The 23802-nt window shown below is 44.3% G+C and overlaps 1 protein-coding gene across 2 annotated transcripts in view; it reads right to left on the bottom strand.

The window, feature by feature from the left end:
- EPG5 (ectopic P-granules 5 autophagy tethering factor) overlaps positions 1-21463 on the bottom strand; it is a 58037-nt gene extending 36574 nt beyond the window's left edge. For both annotated transcript variants that reach the window (XM_064642591.1, XM_064642592.1), the window contains exons 1-14: positions 21385-21463; positions 16553-17491; positions 14101-14344; positions 13094-13230; positions 12389-12496; positions 11291-11364; positions 8799-8907; positions 8378-8492; positions 7628-7778; positions 6894-7049; positions 6376-6533; positions 2272-2426; positions 1527-1667; positions 1161-1325 (exon numbers count right to left, since the gene is read on the bottom strand). In XM_064642591.1, the coding sequence (XP_064498661.1) occupies positions 1161-1325; positions 1527-1667; positions 2272-2426; positions 6376-6533; positions 6894-7049; positions 7628-7778; positions 8378-8492; positions 8799-8907; positions 11291-11364; positions 12389-12496; positions 13094-13230; positions 14101-14344; positions 16553-17491; positions 21385-21432 (2700 nt within the window). In that variant the 5' untranslated portion in view covers positions 21433-21463. The remainder of the gene's footprint in view (positions 1-1160; positions 1326-1526; positions 1668-2271; positions 2427-6375; positions 6534-6893; positions 7050-7627; positions 7779-8377; positions 8493-8798; positions 8908-11290; positions 11365-12388; positions 12497-13093; positions 13231-14100; positions 14345-16552; positions 17492-21384) is intronic.
- Positions 21464-23802: the final 2339 nt, after the last annotated feature.

Raw genomic sequence — 23802 nt, 5'->3', positions numbered from 1 at the left:
TTAGAAGGTCTCTACAACTGTATCATTCAGTTGCACTACAGAGAAATAAATCTTAATCTCTTTCTGGCAGTTCAAATTAAATATTACGATATCCAGGCAAAATCTTGCCCATAAGAAAAATTCAGCCCAACGTTTAAGAATTCTGGGCTCACACTGGGCAAACACAAACAGATTATTTAAAAAAAAAAAAAAAAAGTTGATCACAATCACTTTCCATGTGCATTTCATGAATTTATAGCAATTAATCCAAAAATCCATAGATGCCATTTTAAATTACGTAACACAGAAACTGGAATTCTTCCCTTTAAAAGCAAACCCAAACCACATCACCATGTTTTTTGTATGAAAACACAGTAATTTCCTCTTATCAACTGCCACATTACAGAACTGTTTTTCTCCATAAGAGAAGGCACAGACATGGCCCTGTTAATGCACAGCAAAGATCTCTCTGTTCATTTTCCCTACCTTTTCCCTTTTTCTTCACATGTCATCAAGAAACAGGGAGAAAAAGTCAATATTTTTGTACAAGCATCAACACAGCAAAGAGAAGAGTTCAGAATGACCAAATGCCCAGGCTGCAATGCTAAAATGGATTGCAGAACATAGACAACAGGATTTTTTTTCCCCAATCTATTTCTGTTTCTCTCTAAAATAGCATTTACCCTCGAGTGGATCCTCAACTGACGAAGCTCCTGGAGGAACCCAATATATGGACCAATTTCTAATCATTTAAATAATGCTCAGGGTTCTGAAATTTTTCATTTCAATCATTAGTTTTCTTGCATTGTGAAAGCCATACCTGGATACCAGCATGCAAACTACAGCCACACCAGTCTCCTACACACTCCTTGGAAGATTCCTCTATTTCTGCAGCCACAGGCATCTTAATCTTAATCATAAAAATTGTCCTGTCAGCTCTTTCCTCTTGTTTAGAGAGAGGAAACTCTCACTTAAATGTCTCTTTTCATCTCAGCTACAAGAAAGCAGCATGAGCAGAACGTTATAAAATTACTGTGAAGTTCCCATCCTGTGCTATTAAGTGCACAGACATTATATAAAGCATGTAATTAACTGTTTTCCAGTTCATTTCTAATCCCAAGTTGAGTAAAGCTTTTGCTCTGAAAAACTGAGGAGTTTTCAAAACTGTTTTCAATACATACCTGCTCCCCAAATCCCCAGTTCAGCCCTTCCAGGATAATGCAGGCAAGCTTATTCTCCACTGTTGTCAGGCTGTAATTTAATAACCAGTCACGAATCAGCGCTATCTCGGATGGAGAAGGCTTCCACAGGTACAATGGCAGCTCTTTAAACAGGTACAAGGAAACCTTTGAGGACAGCAAAAAAAGGATAATCAGGACTCAACACAATAATCAGCATTATGCTCTTCTGCCTTAAAGAGTGGAACAACCAAAAAACCCCATAGACAGGTCTTTACACAATCCATTCATGCCAAGACGTATCTTGTGACACAGTCTGGTTATGGCCTCCAGTTTTAACTGCTTTAAATGATGGACATTGTCACTTACCATCCCAACCTTCTCAATGGTCTCTCTAATTCGATCCAGCAGTATTGAAATAATCTGTGTGTGGATGCTGGCAATGGCTCCCAAGAGTTCTCGACCGACTTTGGAAAACGTCTCTCTTGTGGAAAGGCTAACATAGGACACCTGGGAATATGAGCAGGAAGAAGTTACTGGTCTTGGCTGACCTTCACTGGCATTGAAAAAAAATGTCTTTTGGAAAATACAGAACTGAATTGCTCAGTAACTGGTCATCGTGCACAAAGATTACTCATAAATGCCAATATTAAAATGAAAATGATTGCCCCAAAAGACAAAGAAACTGCTATGTCACAGTGCTAAACACAAAGTCCAAAATTCAGCACAGGACCAACACCACGACACACTAAAAAAACTAGCGCCACAATCTAGAGACCACAACAGAAAAAACACCACACAAGGAAGTTCAGAGCTACAGGTTAGATCTGCATCAGAAAAATAAAACAACAACACAAACCCCTCCCCCCCCATTTTTCTTCATCTGTTTCATTCTGGATTTGTTTACAGAAATGCTGTTCTTTTTCCCAGAAATAAAAACCAAGTCCTTCAGGCTATTTTAATTCAGCGCCAGATTATAAATCTCAGAAGTTGCCCTTTCTTAGTTCCATGGTAGAATAAACAACAGAAGCCAAGAAAGTTCCACACCTTCCACTGTTAAAAATGGAAAGAGCACTTCCATCCTTCTCCTGAATGGGCCAGTTACATCACTCACCTCATATATCTCCAGAACAATGATTTTGATAAAATCCTCATCAACATCAGCCCGTTTGGTTTGTGCCATCTGAGCAAATGTGGTGAGCAGACAGATTTCTTCTGAGCAGTTCATTGACTGGAGATACTTTTCAAAATTTTCGAGGTGCTGTGGGTCTAGGGAAAAAAAAAATCAAGTGAAAGAAACATGATAAAAGAAGTGTTACAGGACAGATATCAACATTTATACACTCACTCACACTCCAGTCCCAGAGAAGGAACCAGTAACAAAGGAATTATAATCACTGGAGTCTTGTAAATTAATAGCCTCTCTTCAGGAGTGGCTGGAATTCAATTTTTAATATTATTTTAACTATGCCATGCCAGTCATCCACAGGAAGAACTGCTTGAATCTTTCTGCTTTTTAAAAACAGTATCACAGTTTTGGCTTCCATTACATACTAGAGCAATTAATTCCACAGATTAAGACCAAATTATATGAAAGGATTCTAGTTTTAATCAGGACACAGCCAGGAGAAGATTAAAACTCAGTACATCCAGGCACAGCAGAGAGGTTTTGATCAAGATGAGAGACATTGCCCATTTCACATCCCCTGATCTCAGGCAGCAATTAAACTGGGGAGATCATTCTATGACGATTACAAATAAAAATACTGCAAGTATTTTGCCCTGGGCTTAGATTATGCCCAAGAGTTACAAGGAAAAGCGAGACTCAATTTCTCAAATTCAATACAAGAAAAAATACTGGGTGCACTTGTTTGGAGCATATCTCTGAAAACAGAGAACTGAAGCTGCACAGGAAGGAAGGCTAAGAGATGCTTTCAGGTTTCCTCTTTAAACCTGACAGTGAGATGGTGCCAAACACAAATAAATATTCCTTTCCTAAGGTTGGGGGACAACAGGAAGGCCAGGGTACAAGGAAACCTCCACGGGGCTTTAAAATAACTTAAAATTAAATAATACTAAATATTTTATTTAAAGTAAAATAATTTTAAATTAAAATAACATATAACTAAATAGAATTTCTGCAGCAAAGCAAGGACTGAAAGCAGCACTCGAGTTGCAAAAAGGTTTAGAGAGTGGTCTGCCTCCTCTGAAGCACAGCATGCCAGTAAGAACTGTTTACAGTGATTTTACCATAGCAGTGGAATATACAGAAAAAGCACTTATTGTGGCACTCAGCTACCCAACCTGTACAGGCACGTGCTCAGCAGGCTTGTGATTAAACACTTGCACTTAAGTTACAGTCTATTTTAAGGGCTTTCAAGAATTTTGCAACTGTACCTCAACCTGAGAAGGTCAGGCTTGTACAGGCAAGGCACCTCATGAACACCAGGCTGGAGGATTGTGCAATTTAAGGAACAGTTTTTCCATACAGTAAGATAAACTACGGTCCTGGTAGATACAGCAGACACAGAGGAGATGTCTCATCCATCAGCCTCCCTCTCCTAATGTTATATTTCATCCTTATGGCAAAAGTTACAGAGAATTACATTCTCTTGTTTGCAGTTTTTTTAGGGTAATGCAGAAGGACATAAAAAAAATGACCATGCCTTTACTGTATCTAAAGGCACAGCACAGTGACCCACAGCGTGGGGAAGGGGTTGTCTGTGGGCTCCTCAAACCCACACCAAGCCATCGCCTGAGACTGAAGGATGTGGACAAGGAATAAGGCAAGAAGAGACCCTCCACTTAAATCCTGTCATCTCACAGTGGGGCCACCACATTTTCACCACGCACTTGCCAACTGAGCCAGTTCTCTTCCCCAGACCACACTACAATTCAAATTCAGAGACACCCTAAAAATCAGTGGCTCCTCAAATCTTGCTACTGGCAGCAGGGAAACTGACCAGGAACAGAATCCTAGAATACTAGAATGGACCTCGTTCCAACCCCTTGCCATTGGCAGGGATGCCACTCACTGGAACAGATTGCCCAGGTCCCCATTTAAGCAGCCTTTGAACACTTCCAGGGACAGGGTAGCCACAGCCTCTCTGAGCAAGTGCTGTTCATCAGGTTCTCACAGTCATTTGCAATGGAAGCAAAGACAAAACCGTTCATCTTACATTTATAAAACTTAAGAGAACACATGCTTGTAATCACACAGGTCTGAAATATCAAGGAGAAACTACTTGGTCATTGCTTGTCAATGAAAACATGATATCCAAAGCAAGTTTATTAGCACACTCAAGAATACCTCAAGTAACTGGATTTTCCTTAATTCCCCATGGGGGTATTTTATTATACCTGATATGTCCATAGTCCAGAGGTTGTCCTGGTAAGTTCAGCTCCCTCACAGCACTCCATTTCATCAAGCAATTTCTGACTATTCCTTAAAAGCAACTATGCTCTCACCTCTACATATGCAAGCATAAGCTTCCATCAATTACCCAGGCTTGCTGTAGATTCACCACTCTTTTCTCAAGCTTAATTTGGGAAGGAAAATAAAAAAAAAAAGGTTCTCTCCCAAGGGAATGTTAATGTCACAGTCTTCCAGGGTATTAATTACAGTAAATTAAGCATTATATTGATGTCAGTCAAAAGAAGGTATTTCAGAAGATTAGATGGATTTCACTGAAAGAACTGTTGATATTCCCTGTCTAGACATTGGTGAAAAACAGCATTGTGCTGACATCACCCACTGAGGAGAATGAAGAGGATAAAAATATCCTGCATCAGCATACCAGGGAATTTAAAACAAAAAAAAGTTACCTAGAAGCAAAACAATGCCTGAAAAAAAAATAATTTTGAAAATAAATCAGTGTTTGTTACTGCAACTCACAGCATCATACTACATTCTCTTTGAGATGCAGTAAAAATTGTACAGCAAAAAGAAAAATAAAGACATTCTACTGAAACAGTGTTACTGTTTTGGCTGTAAAGTGCTAATCAGATCAGCACTTCATCAAGTGCACACAACTACAGTGCTGATACCTCTCTCCCACTCCGTGTAAATTGCCTTAAATGTTAGCTGAGCTTGCACAGAGCCAGGACACTCAGTGACCTCTCAAGATCACCGTTTTCTTCTGCTTCTCCACCAAAATAGTCACCTGGCCTACCACCCAGCTGAAAAGTACAACTGACAAGAATGAGATTTGCTCTCCCACAAGACAGCAAAGAGGCTGTGAAGTAGGGAGTTCCTGCTTTGTTTACCTGTCCCCCTGTCAGTCAAGTCCTGAAATATTTTCCATGAAGGCAGCAGCAAAGGGAAAGTAGCATTCCAGCTGGCCTCTTAATAAGTCTGCTACAGCTTAAGCCACCACAGTCACTGTGGAGATCAACACAGGACAGAAGGTAAGAGGAAATAGAAAGAAAAGGTGCCATTTAGGACAAGAAACACGTCAAAACAAGGTTTGAGATAAGGGAAAGACACACTTGTGGAAGACTAGCAGATCTCCCACAGTGCAAGTTACTGAAGCCAAAACTAGGAGGTTTAGGGGGAGGCGGAAAATGGAAACTCTAAAAAAAATATTATTTTACTGTCAAGAGCTCAACAGTCAGCTCACCAAAAAAAAAAAAAAAAAACCCAAAAACAAACAAACAAAAAAACCCAAAACAAAACAAAAACCCCACACAAAAAAACAACAAAAACCAAAACAAAAAAACAAAACAAAAAAAAAAAAAAAAAAAAACAAAACCAAAACAAAAAACCCCAAAACAAAACCAAAACCAAAACCAAAACAAAAAACAAAACAAAACAAAACAAAACAAAAACCAACCAAAAGACTACCAAACTAACACTAAGTGATACAGAATTCTCTGTTTTAGTGTTTGAACCTTGCTCTCCAAACCTCTTGACCTGAAGGTCAAGACAGGAAGTGATACAAGAATACTAAAGATGTACCTACTGCATGGCACTCTTGCAGCTCTGAAGGAGCCAGAGAGAAAAATAAATGGGCAGTAGATCTGAAAATTGCTGTTAAAATAAGAGTCTGGGCAAATAAGTACTGAAAAACCATGAACTGCCCAAGACATTTCTAAGGTCACTGGAGCAGACATGCTGTTGAGGATGTATTTGACAATGCAACCTGCAAAGAATTAAACCCATAGCTGGTGCAGCAGTAGCTGAATGGATTAGTAGCGGTCCTGTGTGTAGGAATTTTACCTTTGAGCCTTTGCTTGCAGTCAGCAGGTTGCAGAGCAGAGCAGAGCTTTTCCAGGTGCTCGTTCTCAGCACAGTGCATGACAAAGAAGAGCCTCCAAAGCATGTTGCTGGATAGTGTTCCATAAGGCATCTCGGACATGAATAACCAGACTCCCAACCTGTTGGATTTGAAGAGGCAATTAGAAACAGTTTCGCCCTGAAAAATCCCAACATTTGAAAAGGAGACCTATGCACACATTTCTGCTATACAACAGAACTGGGAATGTGAGGATGTGTATTAGCACCTCAAATTCTGAGTTAACATCATTCTGAACTGAGCAAGTCCTCAGAGCTTCTGCCAGGTGCTACAATCAATGGCATAATTCCTCCCCATCTTGATGCTACCAATGCACTGAAAAAATCCTATGTATTTCAGCTTTGTCTAAACCATTTAAGCATTTAAAGCTACTCCAAATCCCAGTTTCAAATATCTAACTCCTCCAAGATGCACCCAGTATAAATCACATGGGACAACCCACCTTTTGGCCTTCAGAACATGTAGAACAGCCCTAAAAAACAGCTCATCAAACTCCAGTTGCAATTTTTCCAGAGAGTAGGGATGTGCTACTGATCCATATTGTCTGTTGGCACTAACATACTGGGCCCAGTGGTCACTCACATGACAAAGTGTCATCCTACACAGCAGAACAAACAAAGTCAAAGGGGGATCATTAAGTATGTCATCACCACATGAAAACATAGACAAGGCCAACCAGAACAGAGTCTGGTCACAAGAGACATGGCCCTCTGCCTTCCAGAGATTTCTGCAGAAATTCCATTAATATAAAATTTCTGCATTCTCCTTCCTTGGTTTTGCAGACAAACAATGCAAATTATTCTGTTATACCAAATTAATTTGTGTGTGACCTTCAGCGCCTTAAGATAACTGTACACAAGGAAATGGCAGTACATGCAGAAAGCTCATTCAAGAAAAATTATACTGAGAAAGTTACTGCTCACATAACACAAGAAGAAAAAAGGATTTTGTTACCAATTTAACAGTATTGCCCGTTGAGAACATGCTCCTAGAAGCCATAGTAAGGGACTGACAGAGATTTAAAAATAAAGAGCAACTTTTAGGTCTTGATTACATTTACTTTGGTTTTTTTGGTTGTTTGATGGTTGGTTTGAGGGGGTTTTTTGGCAGCTCTGAACTTTAAACCAGGCCATACGAAACAAATTGAGTCACATCACAGAGAAAATGTCCTCTTACTTGATGAGATGACCAATTCTCTTCACAAACTGCCGGTACCGTGCTCTGTTAAATGTTTCTAACCCTGCAGACAGAAGTTCCACTAAGGAGTTGGCAAAGGCAAAAATCTTCATCATCTCCTGGGGAGTTGTTTTCTCAGGAAAATAAGCACCTAAGACAAAGACAGAAAAATAAGACCAAAAAAGAGTGTTAGTTTTGGTTTTTTAAGTAACTTAAGAAGCACTCAAAGCAACCATTCACCATATGGCTGGCAAATAGTGCATTATTTGCCAGCTTTACAGTGAATTGAAATGTACATTTTTGTTTATGAAATGAACAATAACACCTGTTAAGTATCAAAGTACAAATAAACTATGCAGGTTATAAGAGACTTCCAGCAAGAAATTATCTTCATGCACTTGTCCAAAGATTTTGCAAAAAAAATCAAGAAAAATCACAGTAAGATTACAGCTAAAAGGCAAGGGGGAAAAGAGTTCTGGAAGCACTTTTGGGAGTTAACTACCAACCAGATCCAAACTCAGGGAAAAGATTCCAATGTTGTGCATGCTAGTAATGTTGTACATTTTTAATTCATATATACCCTTCTATATATACTTGCATCTCATCTATTTATTTAGCCTGTGAGTTGTTGCTCAGGTTCGTTATTACTTCACTCACAGTCTCAAAATGCAGCAGCATTCTTGGCAGTGGTAGTCATTAATACAATTAGCACAAGCAAAATTAAGAATAACTCTTTAGCAACTGATTTACCTCCAGACTTAAACCCGAGGAACTGCTGAAAGAGTTCATGGAATGGAAACTGTGACAACAGAGCAATCAAGTCGTCTTCCGAAAGCAGAATCCAGCTTGTTTCAGGATCCTCATCCTACAGACAAACACAGGTGCTTTCAGTAGGTTCACAATAAAACCAATGGTAAAAGTGCTTCACTACTGTATTGATTACAGTTTTGTAAGCAGCAACCCAAACGTTTTGAATTCTATCTGTTAATACCCATTCTAGGAAGCTCCATGCTCTACAGGGATAAAAGCAGAGTAAAACAGAAGTAAATTTCAAATCATGCTTTTTAACTTAAAAAGCCAGTTTTATTTCATCTGTTTCACAAGGATCAATAAGCTTGAGCAAAAGTGTAAAAGGAAAAAAAGAGAAACAAAAGTAAGTCATCTGCTGTACCTCTTCTCCTCCTTCGTCTACAAGGGTCCAGTTCCCAGATTCCTTCCCAGACGAAGAGGAACTTTTCCTTTCACTTGGTTTCATATGGCACATGAAGTCCACACGATTTCTGGTTTAAAGTGAAAAATCAAGTGTAAAAAAAATGTAGAGAATCAAAAACTCTGAAACATCTTTAGTTAAGAGAAGATATTGGAAAAAAAAAAACCAAAAACCAGATACAAGAACGAGAAACTAACAAGTGCAGCAGGAAGCTGCCCAAGCAGAAAAGGCCCTGTGGGTGCTGGTGGCAGTGGCTGGACACGAGCCCAGGTGTGCCCAGGGGGGCAAGAGGCCAATGGCCCTGGGGCTGTCCCAGCCGTGGTGTGGCAGCAGGGCCAGGGCAGTGCCCTCCTGTGCTGACACTGCTGAGGCACCTCCAGTGCTGGGGCAGTTCTGGGCCCTCAGACAGGAGAGACATTGAGGGGCTGGAGCGTGTGCAGGGAAGGGAACGGAGCTGGGGAAGGGTCTGGAGCAGCAGGAGGGGCTGAGGGAGCTGAGGGGGCTCATCCTGGAGAAAAGGAGGCTCTGCAACTCCCTGACAGGAAGGGGGAGCCAGGGGGGGATCAGGCTCTGCTCCCAAATTACAAGTGAAAGAATAAGAAATGGCCTCGAGTTGCAACAAGGGAGGTTTACATTTGATATTAGGGAAAATTTTTTCATGGAAAGGGTGATCAGGCACTGCAACAGACTGTCCAGGGCAGTGGCAGAGTCACCATCCCTTCAAGTGTTCAAAAAACATGTGGATGTTGGCACCTGGGACATGGTTTAGCAGCAAACACGGTGGTCCTGGGTTAACAGCTGGACCCAATGATCTTAAAGGTCTTTTCCAACCTGAACAATTCTGTGATTGTGAATGACTCTCTGATAACCTGATATCCTCAGAGACTCACACCTTCAGTAAATTATCTTCCAAGTATCCAGGACAACATAAATGGCTCTCAGCCCTGTACAGCAAGGTCATTTAAATATGCAAGAAATATCACTCTTTTTGCGGATGTGTAAGAAAAATGATGTTTAAAAAAAAAATTAAAAGAAGAATATCATCTTTCAGAAGAGATACTCTACAACATTTAAGGATAATCACCTGATGAATCAATAGCAAGCAGAATGGTGCAGGCCAGCTCCACACTATAACTTCAAAGCTGGATTAGCTGGACACCACATACATTTTCCTAGGACTGGTCCTAGGTAAGCTGAGCTACCACAACTTAAGGCCCTCCCTGAAAGAGTTGCCTCAAATCAACCCAGTTTAAGTTCCATGTGTTAGACCACCTTAAGACTGGGATGCTAGTTTTCAGACTGTAATCTGTATAAATCCCTAGTTGTTCAGACAAACCAGCCTAACGTACAGAAAGGTTATATAAAAAGTTAGATGGAAGTTGGATGCTACAATTTTAACCTGGAATGTACCAGCAGAACTCTGCAAGCAGTGCCACAGAACTCCAGAGTGGCAGCACCTTCCTGATCTCCTTGAACTTACACGCTGATAACATGAATGTATTAAAAATTAAATACAACTTCTAAGATACTGATAAACCAAATTCATACTCATAAACCAAATTCAGAACTCAAACTTGTTCCTGACATGCAGGAGCTGTAACAGACCAGACTCAGCTCCTTTACCAGTAAGTACAGACAATGTGCAGGCTCTGAGTTCTGGTATCAACAACTGAGAGCTGAGAGCTGAGCAGACACATTAAGTCAGCCCTTGTTCAAAACAGAAGCATCAAAATGCTCTGGCAACACATATCCCACAACCCCTCAGGATACACTGGTTTCCCCAGGCAGCTCTAAAAGGGAAATGTGAAAATAAAACTGTTGAAAATAACAGCCTCCAATAAACAGACTCCATTTAACTCAGGGCCAGACTTTCAAGATCACAATAAAAACCCCAAATACCAGCAATTTGATTCTTTGACCCTAAAATTTGGGCAGTGGGAGACGCAGGTTATACATTTTATCTGAAGCATGTAACAGTTTTCACTAATGACTGATTTCATTAACTAGCTTCTCCAAGCACCACATATTCCTTCTAGTTAAAAAAAAAAAAAAGGGAGGATGAAGAATAAATGAAGAAGCCCAGCCAGTGTTTATACCAGCTTAGCACCTTTACTAAGGGGGTTCTGTTGCAGAGACAGAACAGGCCACCATGCAAAGCCAGATCTATTTCAGAAGTCACAGCAAAAAAATCTGCAGGTCTGTCAGTGTTCACAAGCTGTTTCACAGCTGAAAGCAAGCTGCATCCTACTGTGTACAGCAGAAGAAGGTATTGCCAAGGCTGAATTTTAAGATGAATGAGTAAACAGAGTTTGAATTAAACTGTGACTCTACTTGTGCCTGCTTTTATGACTTTGCCTGCAATGAACTTCCAGAGTTTTTACAAGTAGATTGTGTGTCATGTTTTCTGCTCTTAAATAATCAGAACATATTTATAAAAGCATGTTCATACTCACTTGACAGGGGACATAAGCAAGGCAAGAGACTGCATGAAATGAAAGACGCCTGACGGGTTATCCAAGACTTTGATCTGAAATTAAATGCAAAAATCTAAGTAAATCCAAATAAGTAAAACAAAGGGCAAATTAGTTTTAGCAGAGAAATTCACATTTCTCCCTAGCATTTTGTTAAGACTGAAACATATCCATAAAAGACAGCACCCACACACTAGAGAAAGTATTGCCATGGAAAAATATTGTGAGTTGTCCAAAAGAAATACTTATAAAAATTACAGAGGGGGGGAAAAAGAAACCAAACCACCGCAAAGAAAGAAAACGCCTCTCTTTGTTCCACATGAAGGTCTGGGCACCAGGGGGAATTCAGACATTGAGCACAGGGGAAGTTGGGATCCTACCATGTTAGGTTAATGATCGGGCTCAATGATATCAAGGGGTTTGTCCAACCTAAATGACTCTATTCAATGCTTTCGTTGCACCATTTGCCTTTCCTGTTAGTGCAATTGCAGTTCTTTTTCCCTGGCTAGATTTCCAACATTTTATCCTCTTGGAGGAGCAAATATGTTCTTTGAAAGGAATGCCCCAGTGCCTTTGGATATCTGCACTTCCTCTGATCTATACAAAGGGAACACTTTCCTCTGCCCCTGAAATCAACTAATAAACTCTGCAGTGAAACCAACCCCATTTCCACGTGTAGGATAAAAAGAGTCTGTTCTTCTTCATCCCTTACACATCACAGAGCTGCCTCCAATCTCACTTGTCTCATATACAGCTGCTGCTTCAAGTCTAAATATTCTTTCAATTTCTTGGAGAACAATCCTAAAACCTGGTGCATGAGGCCTTCTGAGGCCCATAGCAAGCCCTTGACTCTCTTTCCTGGAATCTCTCTAGTCAAGAGGGAAGTGTGCTCCCCTGTTAACCTGCACAGGGTTGGGCTATCAGGGCTAAACTCATCCCCTGACAAACCCCTCACCATCACCACGATTCCACCACTTGGAAGGAGTGTCAGTCAACAGGGACTGACTAGGCAGGAGACACTCTCCTCTCTCACCCTCCCCCACTCCCACGTTCTGACAATAAAGAATTAAACATTCACACCTGAATGAATGGACAAGCCCACTCGCTGATCCCAGCTGGACACCGAAGGATGTGGTTGAAGAGGAAGAGATGGTCACCTGGACAGCCAATTCTTTGCAGCACAGAACCCTAATGGGAAGTGTATTGGAATCGTGTAAATAATTTCGAAGTTAAATTCTTTATAGTCTTGCTAACTAGAGTAATACTGTTTGTTCATTTCTTTTCCCATGTTTTCTAACAAACCTCAATTTTCAAAGCATGTTACAGGAGAACAATATTTAAAAGTCTGTTTGCTTGGCTTATGAGCCACAAACTGTTTTATTTGATGTAAAACAATTAATTTTTCTACAACTGCATTAAAATTTATTATTTATTATTATAATTTATTAATTTATTTAGAAATCAGCAATAACATAAGTTTCTCAAACATGACAAGTCTCAATAGTTTTAATTTCAAAATGAGCAAAAGCACAATGAAGTTCAAAATGAGCAGTACTGGCTGCTCAGGCGTCAGTCCTCATTAACGCTGCATGACTTCATCAAACAAGGAAATCAATTCTAAAGATTTGCTAACATATTCTGTCCGTCCCTCAAGTAGAACAAACCACACCAAAAAAAAAAAAATCATTGCCCATGGGGCAGTGGGAGAAGCAACAACACTTTCAGAAATGACTCCTGAATTCATCCCATATGTTGGATCAGATATATCCATGCCTGCTCCCTCACCAGTCTCTGCAGCCACATGAGAAGGTCACTCTGAAACTGAGGATCTTCAATAACTCTGCGAGTGAAGCTGAAGAGGACACTGACACATTCCTTCAAGTGGCTCAAGTCTGAAGAAAGATTCTCTGACTGCTTTGAAACTGTAAATTAAGAACAGAATTAAAAAGCTTTGACAAGCAAGTAGCAGCACAAGCAGTGGGTTTGGGGCCACATAAAAAACTGCTCTCTGTATCTATAGATACCAAGACATTTCAACACAGCTGCTTGCTAAATCTGTCAGAGAAGAACACTTTACATAGAGTACTTCATTTAAGTAGTTTATAATTAAGCACTGGACACTAATTATAAGACTACACCATGGTTACTTGCACAAAAGGCCTTCCCTCAAGATTAACTTTGTAAGAACCACCATTAACTATACATACAAACAATCTGGGAGGTGGGGTAGAAAGAGAGGAGGACTAAGAAATAAAAATATCTGGGGCAGGAGGAGGAGAAATACTTTAGCCCAAAGATTACGTTGGCACAAACTCAAATGAAACACTCAGAATGAAAAACAAAGAGATAATTCTAAGTATTGCAGCCGTAAGATTTCAAATGGCCATCCAAGAGGAGGCAAAGCAGGAAAAATATCCAGCTCATTTTAGAATTGTGCACAATCAGTTTGGAAAAAGAACTCTATTATATGTTGCCTTGGACAAGAAAAGATTGGGAGTCTGGGTGTCCCATCCACATGATGTTTCTATACAGTAATCAGTGTCAGTCTGCAGCTCAGACAGAAGTCACTCCTGCATTCAGTTTGCACTCTCCAGGAGAGTAAATTAAGAGAGCTGAAGTATTTTTCCTGTGAGAAAAAAGTTTCACTGATCCCTACATAAGATCAACAGCTTTTTGAATCAGAGGAGGAACACTCCAGCATAGAAATCCCACCACAAGACTCCAAAACTGCAGGTAAACAAGGCGCTGGGCACCCTGACCCCCAGGAGGAGTGATCCAGAACACCAACACACCTTGTTCTTGCTGCTGAAGGGCCACAGACCTCAGCAGGGACGAGCTGCTGAGCAGCCTGTAAACGTAGGACTCCACTTGGAGCCGGGACAGCACCGAGGTGTACGAGTGCAGGGCCAGGGTCTGGTGCACGTGCTCTGCCTTGGCCTCAAACAGCTTCTTCAGCTCCCCCAACACGCCTTCGTTCAGCTCCACGGTCTGGTAGCGATGGTGACCCGTCACCTTGCACTGGTCTGCACAGACACCCTGAAAGGAGAGCAGGTATTTCATGTGAGAGGTTTTGCCATCCTGTTGGGTCAAGCTTAAAGATAACTAACTCTGAAAAAACCCTCTCCTCAACAGATTTCAAAGCTTTCGTGAAAGGGGACGCTCCATAAAGGGGAAAGACAAACGTTTGGGAACATCCTTCGCACTTCTCAGAGCTGCTGGTTACCACAGACTCGTATCTTTGACTTCCAAAAAAACTCTGCATACCTCTGTAACTCAGATCTAGAAATGGTCATGAAGTGGCTTTTCTGCAGCACAGAGAGATGTGAACAAAACCAGATGTCTCACTCCCAGTGACTGCACCTGCTTCTCAGTTTACAGATTTTCTACAACTATTTGGATCTGCTATTTTAAAGCTAAAACACGCACTGAAACGAGATATTTTCTAAGCTCCCAGAACTGATAATCTGTAGCAATTCCCCATTGCATGTTTAAAATTTTCAGAAATTAACTGCACTCTTTTTCCCAAACTGAAATCAAAAGCTAAGTCCAATTTTCCTCTGCCCTATCTCTAATTCTTCAGCACAAGAAAACCACAACAGAAAACATTCCCCTTATTCTTTTAATAAATAACATTCCCGTTACTTTTTCAATAAATAACATCCCAGAAAACATTCTTCAGAACCAGCACTTTGGAAACTTAGCTCGAAAGTACCCCTGTGTTTCCTAAATACCAAAATAATTTCGAATTGGTATCAAGATATTCAATAAATATATAGTGAATCAGGATGGAATAAAGCAAGTAGAAAGCTTAGCCAAGTGTCTGATGACCAGTGGGGATGTAAGAGTGAAGTCAAAATTGTTTTCAGTGTAGAAAGTGATCACCACAAAACTGAGAGTCCAGTGAGGTTCAGGGTTATTCCCCAGGAAAAAGGATTCAAAACTGTTCAGTTTCTCAGCTCTGAGGAGCTGCACTCACAGAAACACCAATGAAAGCTACCATGTGCATAGGTATGCACACCCTTGGACAATTTGGATGATGTGTTGGCTATAAAGAGTCAGAACAATTTCATTCACTCCCACTGCAATGCTGAGCTCCAAAGACAAGTGACACAGAACAAGTCTGGGGGAAACCTTTTCTGATGTGTGCCCCAAAGAGCTCCATAAATCCCTCCAGTGTGGCAGAGTACCATTACCACCCTGGAAGTAGCCAAAGCCACAGCTACACTTACAGAGAAAGTTACTAAAGGTAACTCACACTCTCTGCTTTGAGCAACAAGGCTGCCCTCGAGCACAACTGGAGCTCCTCTGCAGCTGCCAGCTCTGACAGCAGGAATGACATCAATGGAAACTGTCCCTGCAGGCAGCAGGCCAGATGGGACATCACTGCTACAGTCACTGCACCACATATCACCCCTCCCACCCCCCGTCTGCCTGGAATGCTGTGGTGCAAACTTCACCTGACACCACGGGCAGAACTGGGCACACACAGCTCATTCTGACTGACTGCAGACACGAGACTGACCCCTAAAGGGACCACCAACACACATCCCACCACCTTACACTCATCAGAGGTTAAAAATCAAACAACAAACTGTCTTAAAGTCTCAGCAGGATGATACTCTAAAACACTGGGGGTCAGTGGTGAGGCAGAAAGCTAAGGCAATAATCTCTGGATCTGGAACTGTTGAAGCAAGTCCAGAGGAGGGCCACAAAATTGGTAAGGGGAAGGGAGCACCTCCCCCACAAAGACAGGCTGAGAAAGCTGGAGCTGACAAGAGAAGCTCGTCTGGAGACCTCATAGCAGCTTTCCAGTACCTGAAGGGGGTCTACAAGGAAGCTGGAGAGGAACTCTTCATCAAGGACTGTAGTGATAAGGACAAGGAGTGATGGGTACCAATTGAAAGAGGAGAAATTTAGGTTAGATATTAGGAAGAAACTCTATACTGTGAGGGTGGTGAGACACTGGAACAGACTGCCCAGGGAGGCTGTGGATGCCAATTCTGGCAATGCTCACAAGCCAGGTAGGGTAAGGCCTTGAGCAACCTGGTCTAGTGGGAGGTGTCCCTGGTCATGGCAGAGGGATTTGGGACTAGATGATCTTTAAGATCCCTTCTAACCCTTAACATTCTGTGATCCTTTTTAGGCAAAACAGCTTAAGCACGATAAACTCGGCGGCAAGTAAAATTAAATTTCCGGAATCGCATCCAAAGAGTTTGGGCTCAAAAGCAGCTTCAGCAACAGCACCTGCACAGTCTTCTGTTGTTCTTTGAAAGTCCACAGTCTCCCCTTCACATTTTGGCAGTCAGTTGTCATGGCCTGCAGCTCTGCCTCAGCCAGCAGCAGCTGCTTCCTGCAGCGCATGTAGTTCAGGAGCAGCTCGTAGAACTCGTGCCTGTCCTGATGGGCCACGCTTTCGAATTCCTCGGCATAGGAGTCGACATTCTCCAGCCACGAGCAGGGCTCGAAGATCTTCAGCTGCTCCCTGGTGAAGGGCACCAGCTCTGGCTCGCTGGGGAGCTCTGGGTACAGCCTCTCGTGGTGCAGCAGGGGTTTCACTGCCATGATGGTGGGCCTCTCATAGGACAGCTCAGCTGACAGGTCTGGATAGACCGACCTCAGTCCCGGCCGCTGGACACGCGCCTTGGACTTCTCAGGGAGCTGGGAAGTGCTGGGAGGAAGCTTCTCTGAAGAGCAAGCAAGAGGACTTTTAGCATCTTGCATGTTTTCAGCTCCCCTGTCCCGCACAAAGCCCAGCACTGTCTGGGAGCCAGCAGCACCTGGCTGGAAGGTACTGCTCAATACATCGGGATTTCTTGATCCACTGGCAACCGCCTCCACGGGGCTGTGAGGTTTGTCCGACTCGCTTTTCCCACTCTTCTCAGCATCCCCCACACATTCCTCATGGGAAGGAGCAGCTTTGAACTCTTCTGCGCCCGTGGGAGGCTCCAGAGTCACTGTCACAGCCCCTTCACTTGCTGAAGGTAAATGACTCTGGGGGATGTCACACACATCATTTACAGTTTTCCCGTCCTCTACTTCATCTCTGAGCTGAATTTCTGTAAATTCTCCAGGATGTTCCACTTGCACCTTCCTGGCTCGAGAAGGCCCTTCTGCCAGAGGAGGGAGGAAGACATCATCAGGCTCTTGTACCTGGGACTCTTCAATACTTTTTTTCTTTTTTTCCTAGGAAAAAGAAAAATTAACAGTGTCACTGCCAAGTGAATCTCTCCACCTTGCATCCCAAATCCCACCATCACCAAAAGCAGTATTTGCCAACATCACATCTCCAACAGCCCGTGACATATTAAATTTCATAATATTAAAGATAAAAACAAATATACCAAACAGATCTTTGTTCTGTAGTTGCCCTTTGAAGACTGACTGTCAGTGTGTATTTTCTTGGTCAGTTCTTGCACAATGCTTCAACATTTGTAAGTAAATATCTATAAATATCACAGGACAGAATGTTTCGTTAACATAGAAAATAATCAGCATAACAGGACCCTGACCTCTAAGGAAGTCACTGCATTTCACTGTATTACAGAAAAAAAAAGTTTGTGATCCATCTTAAGTTTTACAGAACACTTTAATGAATAGAAAAATATTTTCAAAAAAGCAGTTTCAGAACAAAGTCTGCAATATAACCCCTAACTACATCCTAAAACCATCACAACATCTGAACAATTACTGAAATACCTACTTTCAATAGGTCATACACCCTAGAGACACTGAAAAACTTAGTAGTGCCATTAAAATTGTAAATCAATTTTAAATTAAGACTAGTCCATAAACATAAACATAAACCTAGTCCAAGGTGTAGAATAGCCTCCTTCCCAAAGCGCAGCACAGAAAATCCAAAAAAATGTTGATAATTCATAAATCATTTGTCAAGTTGTAAACCAAAAAAAATTTGTAAATTGTGTCTGTACACCTACCAGTTTATTAGGAGTGAAACTGACAAGTTAGGTCACAGTGCTCCAGTTTTGGATGGCCCAGATAATGCAACAAAGAACTAAGGTGAAACTAGTACAAGCTCTTAATATCCCTTCAGGACTGGGGAAAAGATGACAGTTTTAGAAACTTGCTGACAGTGTCACATATATTTTTACCAAACATTTGATATACCTTCACCTTAAGAGAAAGCACAAATGAAAACAGCTCAAAACAAGGCACTAGGTCAACCTTGATCTCAAGCCTAATTTTACTCCACACAGATGCTCACTGCTCCTTCACAAAACGGAAACACTCTGGCTTTGCTTTCAGACTGTTCTCCACCATATTAAAACCTGTAAGCAGTTCTGATCACAAAACAGCTCTGACTCACTCCAAGGCCAGCTAAAGCTGCAAGTGAGAGGTTAAAAATACATCATTGATATTTTTAAAGCTGGGACTTGTCATAATAAACATCTCCTGACAATTAACTCGAAGTTTGTAATATCCACAGGATACCGTATCACTGAATCACATTTCTGACAGTGTACCGACCCACATACTCCACAAATACGTGCTGGTGCTTTCCTCTCTACAATCTCAAAGTTCCCTCTTGCAGTCCTTGTGCAAAATAAACTCCCTTTCTCTCTCAGTATCCTGTATTCCTCCAAAACGCTGCTGTTTGATAAGACAACTTAAACTTTACGGAGTGCCTTTCAGCTCTCACTTTCCAAGGCAATAAAAAAATAAGCCATAATCCTTAACAGGGATTTCATCTGAAAAAGGATGAAGATGGGAGAAATCAGGTTCTGAACTAACATGGAAGCAAAACCTGCTGTTCTACCAGAATGCTGAGGTTTACCCTTAAGTCGCACGTCAAAGAATCACAGACTGAACTTCCTCTCTCTGGCTACGGTAGGAGGGAGTTTAGGTGATGAGCTCAGCACTGCATAACTAAATAAGAAAGCTAAAAAGAAATAATGGCTTATAATCACAGAATGGTTTGGTTTGGAAAGGACCTTAAAGCTCAACTCGTTCCACGTCCCTGCCATGGGCAAGGACACCTTCCACTAGACCAGGTTGCTCCAAGCCCCATCCAAGCTGGCCTTGGACACTTCCAGGGATGACTAGGCTCATTAGCCCTGTCCCATGGCTGACCACTCTCCTCTCCTTGCACATCATCAATGGCACTTCAAGCTCTGAGGACACCTGCAACCTTTCAGGAAACACACCCGGAGTAACTGAGTGCCACCCACAGAAATAAGCAGACACGAAGTCTCCTCTTCACCAGTTCCAAGTGGCTTTGCCACCTCACTGTGTTTCAATCAGCCTGGTGCTACTGGTGCTGCACAAGCTTAACTTTGGGGCTCCTATTTTCAGAAAGCCCTGGGCTCCATTCCACCACTTGGCAGCTCCGCAGCTGAGCCAGCCTTTCTCCCAGCTCACAAGAATTCCAGCCTTTCAGAGGATTACAGCTGTTTCTGAGGCATGGGAACGGAAAGTCCTTAATGTGACCGACCCCCAAACTGCATCCTCAGGCATGCCTGGGTACGAACAGAGGTGAGCACAGTAACAGCTACAGAAATACCAGGAATGGGTCATGTGCAGCTGTGGAGAATTATGGGTTCCCACATGTGACACGGCCACTGAATTTTTTCATGGTGAATTCCACCTGGAAGGGAGGGCTAAGGACTGGAGTCACCACACACATGTCCTTAATGAACTACCAGTGGCACCCATGACTCACCGCCTTCCTGCAGGGAAGCAATTCTCTGAGGCAGCAGTTTTAGGGTTTGACCGCCTTGCACACACCACGGGGCTGAATCAAAACCAAAACAATGACACACTCACTCTCCTGGGACTGCCTTTCCCTCCAATTTTAACTTGCCTTTGGTTCAAGAATCACAGCCATTTAGATTTAACCCTTTTTTTACACAATACCAGTCAACTAATTCATCATTTTCACAAAACTTTTTTTTTACTTTAATGCCCTTGCTCTATGATGTGCAGTTCACAAGAAGAAAGAGGTTAAGAAGCTAAAGGTAACACTTCCATTTTGTGAGGCGAGATATTTCAGCTCAGATCATTCCCAAGAAACTACTGACACTCTGTGTAAAGAAAATCAAGCCTTCAGAAAGCTGTCAGTACTAACACCATGAGCAGGGAACACACTTAAAACAGCATTAAAGCCTAGGAAGAGTGATCCTCAAAAACTGATGATGAAGCAGCATTGTCATGTGCTACACATGTTCTCAGCACTTCAAAGACAGCTCTATACAAATGAGATGTAGTACCACAGAATCACAGAATAGTCTGGGTTGGAAGGGACCTTAAACAGCATCTCATTCCACCCCCTGCCATGGGCAGGGTCATCTTCCACTATCCCAGGTTGCTCCAAGTCCTCTCCAACCTGGCCTTGGACACTTCCAGGGATCCAGAGGCAGCCACAGCTTCTCTGGGCAACTTGTGGCAGGGCCTCACTACCCTCACAGCCAACAATTCCTTCCCAATATCCCATCTAACCCTGCCCTTTGGCAGTTTGAAGCCATTCCCCCTTGTCCTGTCCCTCCATTCCTTGTCCCGAGTCCCTCTCCAGCATTCCTGGAGCCCCTTTAGGCACTGGAAGGGGCTCCAAGGCCTTCCTGGAGCCTCCTCCCTTTCCAGGATGAACACCCCCAGCTCTCTCAGCAGGACACTACACTAAAACACCATCAAAGCTGACAAGTTCCGTGGCTGCCCATTCCCCCCGCCGCCCCAGAGGACACAGGACACCTGAGGAGGCCGCGGGACAACAGAGTAAACACCCTGTTTACATCCTGCCACAGCGCAGGGCCTATCACACACCGCCAGCTACTCCAAACCCGCGTTACCAGGAGCGCAGAGCAGCAGAAACCCTTTCTATAACACAGACAGCAAACAACAACCAACAACATCACCCCACACACACACGCACACCCCTCTACCCCCCTCCCTCTCCCTCCCTCCACCATCAGGGGCCGAGCGAACACGGATGTAAACACGGCCTGGCGCGGACACCGGCGGGCGCGGGACCCACCCCGGTGGCCGCAGGGCGTGCGGACGCCGCGGGACACCCCTCGCCGCCCCGTCCCCCCCCCTCTCGTCCTCGCCCCCCTGTGCCCCGTTACCTTGGCGCGGCCGCGGGCGCGGCGCGGAACCCGCACGGCCTCGGCCATGGCCCCGCTGCGCCCGCGCTCCGCCCGCACCGCACCGGGCCCGGGACACGCCCCCGCGGGCACCGGCCAATGGGAGAGCGGGACGGGAGAGGGGGCGGGGGCCCCGGGGGTGGGCGGGGCCCGGGGGGTGGGCGGGGCGGGGCGGGCGTGAGGGGAGAGGGGCCGCATAGAGTGTTCGTAGGACGCGCGATCCGTCAGAGGGATTCACGGACTGATACAGGGATCCACGGACTGCCGTAGGGACCCACGGAGCGCTGTAGGGATCCACAGACTGCCATACGGGTCCACGGACTGCCATAGGGATCCACAGACTACCACAGAGACCCACGGAGCACTGTAGGGACCCACGGACTGCCATAGAGACCCGTGGGCTGCCATAGGGACCTACAGAGCATCCATTTAATCAGGCATTGGAATGGGCTGCCCAGAGAGGTGGTGGATTCACCATCCCTGGAGATTTTTAAACGCAGATTGGACGTGGCACTGAGTGCCATGGTCTAGTAAATGGACTGGATTTGGACCAAGGGTTGGACTCGATGATCTCGGAGGTCTTTTCCAACCCAATCGATTCTATGAATCTATGGGACCTACAGACTGCCATAGGGACCCACGGAGCGCTGTAGGGACCCACACACCGCCCATGGGGAAAGACAGCCCATAGAGGCCCACAGACCACCCGTGGGACCCTCTGAGCACTCCAGGGAACCAGAGACTGTCCATAGGGAACCACCATCCATAGAGACCCACAGACCATCCATGGGACCCTCAGAGCGCTATAGGGACCCACAGAATGTCCCGAGGGGCCTACAGACCATTCATGGGACCGACTCACAGACTGCCCATAGGGGAGAAGGGTCCACTAAAGGAAGCCACAGAACCTCCACAGGGGAGCTGGGGTCTGCTGTAAGGAGCCACAGGTCCTACATAGGGGTCTGGGGGAAGTCGGGGTCCACAATAGGGACACACAGACTGTCCATTTGGACCCACACACCACTATAGGGCCAAGGTCCCCTGTACAGACCAACAGACCCTCCACAGGGGCTGGGAGGAGCCCAGGATCCATTGTATGGACACATAGACCCTCCATAGGGGCTGGGAGGAGCCCAGGATCCATTGTATGGACACACAGACCCTCCATAGGGGCTGGGAGGAGCCCAGGATCCATTGTATGGACACACAGACCCTCCATAGGGGCTGGGAGGAGCCCAGGATCCATTGTATGGACACACAGACCCTCCATAGGGGCTGGGAGGAGCCCAGGCTGCTGCCCAAAGGAATGTGAGATGAGAAGCCAAGCCCCCACTAGCGAGGATGGCAGGTGTGAGATCTACCTGTCTTGGCTCCTGAGGCACCTCCAGCACAGTGGAAATGCCGGCTCAGCGCCGGGCCAGGAACTGCTGCCTCTCAGATCCCAGTCCTGGCACCCGGCCATCCCCAGGGAGCCATGGCTGGAGCAGAGCCCAGGCTCCACAGGGAGGAGGAGTGACTTCTCCCAGTGCCCAGATGGATGAGCCCTCACAAGGTTTACTCGACATCACAGTCGACTTAAAGGCCTTGAACAGGCAGTGTTTGCTCTGTGGGATCCTGCACTTGGGGCTTGAGAAGCCCCTGCATTACTAGTGTAACCTGGAATTTGTAATATCTGTGGGTATAGGGGGGGGATGCATTGATCCTGACCATCTTCTTGGCCTTGTCTGTAGCTGGAAATGCAACAAGAAGTCCTCATGTGAACTTCCTTTACAAACAGAGCTGTTTCCTTGTGATAATTTCTGAATTAGCTCGCAGGATCAGAAAAGGAGAGAGATCTGTCGACTCTGCCTCCAGGCAGAGTGCCCAGCACCTGAAGGACGTCAGATTTGTTTGCAATCCATGTTAATCAAAGAGTCACAGGATGGTTTGTGTTGGAAGGGACTTAAAAGCTCATCCAGTTCCAATCATCCTGCCATGGGCAGGGACACCTTCCACTTCCAAGCCCCATCCGGCCTGGCCTTGAGCACTTCCAGGGATGGGGCAGCCACAGCTTCTCTGGGCAACCTGTGCCAGGGCCTCACCATCCTCACAGGGAGGAATTCCTTCCCAATCTAGCCCTGCCCTCTAGCAGTGGGAAGCTGTTCCACCTTGTCCTATTCACTTATTCTGTCTTATAAAAGCTGTTGCCTTACCAAGGCATTTGTTGTCTCTCATACCCTGAGGAGAGAAGGCAGGAGCTGCACAACTGGTTACCAGGGTCTATAGGGAGGCCAGGCACTCCTGCAGGGTCTGGAAGACACCAGACCCCCCCTGTGAGTCATCTCACCCTCAATAAAGGGCTCCAGGGCAGGCTGGGCTCCTCCACAGGGGCCTGGGAGGAGGCCAAAGTCTTCTGCACCA

This window comes from Pseudopipra pipra, chromosome Z (assembly GCF_036250125.1).
Source record: "Pseudopipra pipra isolate bDixPip1 chromosome Z, bDixPip1.hap1, whole genome shotgun sequence".
Classification (NCBI taxonomy): domain Eukaryota; kingdom Metazoa; phylum Chordata; class Aves; order Passeriformes; family Pipridae; genus Pseudopipra; species Pseudopipra pipra.
Note: the sequence above shows the minus strand (reverse complement) of the source record. Positions and strands in the feature narration are given on the sequence as shown.